At 36.6% G+C, this 6,925-nt stretch overlaps 1 protein-coding gene across 1 annotated transcript; it reads right to left on the bottom strand.

Moving 5' to 3' along the window:
- Positions 1-353: 353 nt before the first annotated feature.
- LOC147863964 (uncharacterized) lies at positions 354-6,725 on the bottom strand. Its single transcript, XM_087319800.1, has 5 exons — positions 5,124-6,725; positions 4,635-4,735; positions 2,250-3,930; positions 1,501-1,584; positions 354-710 (listed from the first exon to the last, which is right to left on the bottom strand). The coding sequence occupies exons 1-5, from the start codon at positions 5,263-5,265 to the stop codon at positions 583-585; spliced, it is 2,136 nt and encodes a 711-aa protein (XP_087175926.1). The 5' UTR covers positions 5,266-6,725; the 3' UTR covers positions 354-582.
- Between the last annotated feature and the right edge of the window lie 200 nt (positions 6,726-6,925).

The raw sequence follows: 6,925 nt of genomic DNA, 5'->3' as shown, positions 1-6,925 counted from the left end.
CATTACATATAATGTTCTGTATTTTCCAAAAAACCAATGACTAGAGAAACCTTAAACATTAGGAATTACATAATAAACAAAAAAGGCGTGTGAATGCATTACCACTATTCATTGTCATGTCCCGCAAGTATAATAGATAGGCATTACCAACTAACAAAGTTGACCTTTTTCCAAAAACATAAGATAATTTCAACTTTCTTTATTTCTTAATTTCAATGCATCATTTTCAATAGACAATTTTTAATGCGAAGTAATAGTAGCCCCTTTCAGCAAAGTCACATACAAGATGATATGTTGATTGGGCCACTAAGTCAACATTGTCCTATAACAATAATACTCGAGATTGAGAGCTATGACCCATAACAATCATTTTTCTTCACGGTCACGCACGTAATCTAGAATTAACATCAGGCTCATTCTGGTATTTGTTTCATGCTAATTGTCGGTGGATGTATGTAACACTCTCATACAGAAATCCGTGCATGAAAACTAGGGCTTTTCTAATGTTCAGTATAAAAAATAGCTCTTTCTTTTTAAGGAACCTACTACATCAAACGTTCATGGATAAAAATTTATCTTCCTTTATGATTCTTGTTTCACTTGTAGAATTGTTGTACCCGGAGCAGGTAGTTTAGGACCTTGCGGTGTTATGCTTGAGTCCGAATACTTACTAAGCACATTTAGCATCTTCATTCTCTTGAGCTCTTTGCCTACATGAGAAAAAAATACAGACGTTTTATTTGAATTGTCGCAATAATCATAAAGTAGGAAATAAATGACTGACATTCAGATTAGCAGTATAAATACATTCATAGGTTTTAGACTTATTTACTCTCATTTTTATAGGGAAATAGCCAAGGTGCCCTATCAATCCAATTGGGACCTCTACAAAACCTAATAACCTCCTTATTGCATGTGGGTGTAAGCATATCGAATGGGATGTGTAATGACTCTAGATGCAAAACCTAAACCCTAAACCTTTATGTCATAGTTCTGAGTCGAGTATCTTTGCCAACATTACTAGTCTATGATCTCATATATTCTTCGAACTTGTGATATTGTAGTTACAAGTCCAGTATCTTACTAAAATATGATAGTGGATAAACATAAACATTTCACTTATCCATTTGCTTTACAGTCTTCTTGAAATAAAAATGAGGATAAATAAGATCTAGAGTATATTCATCTTTTACTCTCTTCATTGGAAAATTTGAACATCCCCATAGGCCATCAAGGTGTTAGTACATAATAGATAATCATGTTTCACATGCCCGTCTCTCGACCGCCCTTCGTAATTTTGATCTTATTCACACTATGAACATCATGAGAGTTGGTAGAACTTCACGCTCTATTATATAATCATATCCACCAGATGTTTGATCTTATTCATACTGTATGAAGGTTAGTTAATCCTGATAAATTATCTTAACTAGGTTTTCTACTTCAGTCATTTTATGAGTTTGAACACTCATTTCATGCAAAGAGATACTTCCTACATACCTTCTTCCATGGAGAGATTAACTGCCCGAGTCTCAAGCGCCACAGCACGTCCACTCCTCTCAGCTGCAGAGAGCAATCGTAGAGCTGAATATCCATCCATCTTTTAATTAGAAACACAATTCAGATAGAACAAAAGAGCAAAAAATCTATCTCACAACCAAAAACAATACTTACCTATTAGCAAATACTAAAAATAAAAGTTATTTATAGTTAATAATAAACAATATTATGAGACGTCAGTTAACTGGAAATAAAAGATATTTATAGTTATTATGAGAGGCTCCCCCTCTCTACTTTTAGCCCATTATTAATACAAATAAGAGTTTTAATAGCCCATAATTACCATTATTTAATACCTTGTTGATTTGATTTGATTTAATCGAGACTCTGGTAATTTTTCAAAGCGTAGGGGGTATATTCTCACAATTTAGGAGGAAAACACCAAATACCTTTAACTTTGCAACAAGTTACAAGAACACCCTTTACTTGACACAGGTTACCAGAATAGCCCTAAGAAAGTTTATCCAAAATATTACCAAAGTGAAGGTATTTACCCTTTTAAAATACCATAGGGGTATAATGACAATTAATAATGTTAGGGGTGCTAATGGTGTTCATCACATGACGATATGGGTATCCTGGTAAATTTGTTAAAAAACAAGGGGTATTCTTCATATTTTTCCCCACAAACAGAAAGATAATCTATTTCATATAAGAAAATTAAAATAGGAGAAGATCGTGAACTATACCTTCCAAACAGTATGTTTGATCAGACTCATCACACTGCTTCAAGAACATTTGCAACTGTTTAAATCGTTGTTGAAATGGTAGAACCTCACAACTTATCTCTGCCATAGATTGCGCAACAGGCACAGGTGTGGCAGACAGAGCAAGAAATTTTCCCCAATCTCCATCTACTACTAGAGAGCCCTTAACAACGCTCACTGGTGTAGATTCACCCCATTCGACTACAGTTTTCTCCAGCTCTTGTTGTCTCGGAAAACCTTGTAAATCATTCACACCTGAGGTCAATTCTTTAGCCAGCTCAATTGATTTCATTTCATCCATGTGTATGTTATTTTCTGACAAAACACTATTTCCTGCACATGGTCCGGGAGGAGAATTCAAAGTAGCTACATCAGAGCAAGAATTCTCTCTAACAATCCTATTTTCCATGGTTTCTTGTTTAGTCTCCGAGTTGACTTTTGAAATATCTACATTCCTAAGACGTTCATCATTCCACTTGATATTTGCACTTAAAGATCCCAATCCACAGCTATGTTGATCATCTTGATGCTTCACCATATACTCCCTGTGTGCCAACAGTTTTGCATTATATTCTCCACAAGACAATTCCCCTGTGTTTTCTTCTGAGAACAAAAGTTTACATCTCTTCTCAGGGTTTCCTCTGTCATTAAGGTTATTTTCAGATAATATGTCAAGTTGTTTCACATTGACCTTCTGCTGTGCAAAGAAATCAGGTAACATCTGTACATACTCAATGGATTTCAATGCATTCCAATCTTGCTTGGTTTTTATCGCTGAAGGTTCAGAAATGCTGGCAGGCAAAACCTGTGAGAGAGAGAGTGTTGCTTCCTTGGGTTGAGTGGAGTGCAAGAAAGGAGAAGATTCTCTGCTCTGATCTAATAGGATCTCTGATGCTTGAGAGGTGATGATGCAATTCGTTGTTCTATGGCTAGCACTAACACAAAGGGACCCTTTGAAAGTTTCAATAGAGTCGTCATGTTGCAAATCAAAAATTTTACTAGTTTTTTCTGAGAAAAATGAAATACTTTCACTTCTTCCCTTACTTGGACTATAACAAATGGGTATTCTACCATCACGTTCCGGAAGAATGCTATGGTGTATAACATTCTCCGGTTGGCCAAGCTGCACATCATCTGTGCATTCTGAAGTTAAAGCTTCAATGAAAGAAAACCTTGAAGTACATGAATTCTTCTGATTTAATATCTCTCCACAAGGACCTAGAGACAGTTGATTATGATGAGCTTCATGGCTGTTCACAGGCTGATTTGGCCTAGATGTACCTAGAGACAATTGATTATAATGAGCTTTTTGGCTGTTCACAGGCTGATTTGGCCTCAACAAAGATGGAAAATTCCTATCATATACCTCGGAGTGTGGCAACTGAGAATTTATTTGATGTGCATTGAAAGACTTAGGCAAGTTTGGTGACAAAGGACAAGAAGACTGTACAACAAGTGGATAAGTGAAAAGTTTAGAGGCATATGACTGATCATTTACTGACGATTTTTCATTTCCTGTTGTTGGATAAGGACCTGGCGAACCAATGCTTAGACACAGTGAAGGAAGTGACGATGTAGGATCGGTAACTTCATGTCTCTGAGCAACATGCCGAGAAAGTGATGGCAATGGTGTACAAGGAGCTACATCTGTTGTCAGCTGCATCTACAAATACGGGACAAATAGGTTTGCAATTAACAAGACATAATACAAAGCTACACAATTATATAAAATCAGAAATATCCACAGACACAACAGAAAATAAAAACAAAGTGATCATATAGACCAATGACACATTCAAACAGTTTATAAAGTCAAGAATTGAATAGATGCGTCTAGTACGGTTCCAAGAGTTTATTAAACATAGCTGAATGAAGTTTCAAACACAAAATTTCATATAAGCCTCAAGTACAGTTCGAAGAGTTCAAACCTCAACTGCATTCAGCTATGTTTAATACAGATATACCAGCAGAAGTTCGGGATATAGATAGATTCATGAATAGCATCTCAGAAAAAACATAGATTCACAGCAGTTTAACGCTCAAAGTTTTATAGCAGTTCCAGCTACAGTTCCAAAGAATATATACTGTTGACCAAACCGAAACTCAACTGCATTCAGCTATGTTTACTACAGAGATACGTTCACATATATCAGACAATACAGTAAGTTCAAGATACAGATACTCTGATAGAGTGTTGAACCCTGATGCACAGATTCAAAGAAATTCAATAATATATACATGTCAGTTAAGTTCATAACACATATACATAAACCTATCCTAAAAGCATGGATACATTCACAAAAAGTTGAAGTCATAAACTCACAGATGTTGCAAACTCAGACAAATAGATAGTTTTAAAAGGCCTACTTGCTCACACGCCATGGCATCTGGTATAAATGTCGGTTCTGAGAGCTTCAGAGCTGGATCGTGGTATTTTACAAGGCGCTCAGATGCTGCAGCAAAGAAACCTACAAATATGAAGAAAAGAAAGATAGATTTTAAAAACAAAAGTGATGAAACCTCAGACTTTTTGCTACAGATAGTCCGTTGACACAGAAAGAAACTATAGAACCTCGCATCTTGTAGCTATAGGTAGTATAAGGATACAGAAAGAAAGGTAGCTAGCAAGAAACTGATGAAAGCTCATACTTTTGACAACACAGAGAGTATACGGAGACAGAAAGAAATATTCTTAAAAAAAACTGATGCAAGCACGAACTTAAAGGCCATATATGGAAGACTATAAGTATTTAATGCTCAATTCTATCTCCAAGGGATTAAAAGACATTTACAGCTATTACGGTGTGCACATGTATATACATATATCATGTGTGTGCGCGTGTCTTTAGACCTCACCTTGCACTCTGGCCTCGTTCTCGTTCTCGTTCTCAGGGATCCAAGAAGAAGCTCGGAAGCTTCTTTTGGAAGGATCATGTTCAGAGAGCAAACAAGATCCAATTATGGATTGATTACATCCTTGATCAACAGCAAACGCCATGATATATATATTAAACAAATCACACAGAGAGCTGTGCTGAATATATCTAATGCCGAATAATGTTATCTGTAGAAGAGCATTAACCCTTGTAGCAAGCAGCTACTGTCCCACATTTTCGTGCATCGCATGCAGACATTTATTAAGAAAACAATCTTAAGACGAGGATTTATCTTCTTTCTAGGAAGATGGAGAAGGATTAAGAAAACTTTAGTTGGAAGAAAAAACTTGTAAAGAAGGAAAAGATTCGATGGAAAGACTATATTACAACAGGAAGACAGGCTAAAGATTAATCATTGTGTTACGGAGAGTAATAAGCGGAAATGACTGTTTCAGAGGAAAAGACGAAACATCAGGGTCTCATAGAGGAAGAAGAAGAAATGCCAAGATTTCAGAGAAAGGAGAACTGAGTAAAGGAGGAGATCAACCGTTACTTATATGGTTAAAGACAGGAAGCAAGCTTTAATGGCGAAGAAAAAGTTTAGTGACGGGAAATGATGACTTAAAGGAGAGTAATAGAAGATGATATGGCAAGAAAAGCTTAAATGAAGAGGAATGGAAGCTGCAATGGTGTGGTAGCAAAAGAGAACACAGCAAAGGATGAAAGAAAGGAAATGAGAAGCAAAGACAAAACTGAGAAGTGGAGATGAGCTAAAGACATCCTCAGAAGAAATCACAGCTAGTGTATCTTCTCTGTAACACACGAATCAGATCAAAATTTCTCTTTTTCCTTTCCTGTTCCCGCTCTTTCCGTCGCTCTCTCTGAGTGGACGAATCGAACGTGTCGGTCTTTCTTCCTCTTGCTTTGAAGGGACGAATATGAAGATCCTTCTCTTTCTTTTCTTCTGAGAGGCTTTAGTAGCTTTTTCTGCTTCTCTCGCATTCACCTAAAAGATGAAATTGAAACTTGTAAGCCTTTCTCAAAGAATGAAATTTTCTTTCTCTCTGAGCTTCGTTTTTGCTCCTTCTGTGCGCATCTCCGAACTTCGCCTTACACTTCTAACTCTTGCGCACATACGTTTTCAACCCTTTATCATCTACTTCTCTGCATACGGAGCTTCCCAGACTTTCTTTCTCTTATAGGTACGCTGAGCTTCGTGGATCTTCTTACCTTCTTCTTTCTTCTGACGTGGTGCTTACGGAACAGCTTCTATGATCTTCCTTAATTCTTCGTCGTCTTCTTTCTTTCTTTCTCTTCTCTGTACACAGAATCTCTCACAGACCTTCTTCAATCTACTTTCTGCCTTCCCTTTCTTCTTCCGGTTCTTCGTCCTACCTGTAAACAGAGCTTATCGGAGATGTTCTTCTTCTCCGTATCAGAGGTTCTCAGAGTGATCTTTTTCGTTTCTTTCTTTCGTGATTTGGATCCTTTTTCCTTCTTTCTGGCTGTCTTTGTCCTTCTTCTTCTCCTTCAGCTTCTTCTTTGGTCTGTATGTATGCAGAGAGACAGAGAGCGCTTCTCAGAGATCTTCGTCTTCGTCTTTCTTCTTTTCCTGTCTTCTGTTTTTTTCAATTTCCTTCTTTTTTGAGTTTGAAACAAGAAAAGGTCGTTTCTTTACCCTAAATCGATTTTATTTTATTTTCCAAAAAACAAAAAACAATTTCACTTTTTCTTAATTAGTTAAATGAAATAAATGATATCTCCCATTATTTTTTATTATTC

Source organism: Azolla caroliniana, unplaced genomic scaffold, assembly GCF_043228905.1.
Source record: "Azolla caroliniana isolate FFs.n. ecotype wild unplaced genomic scaffold, voAzoCaro1.0.p SCAF_5, whole genome shotgun sequence".
NCBI classification, from domain to species: domain Eukaryota; kingdom Viridiplantae; phylum Streptophyta; class Polypodiopsida; order Salviniales; family Salviniaceae; genus Azolla; species Azolla caroliniana.
This window is presented reverse-complemented; position numbering and strand designations above follow the sequence as displayed.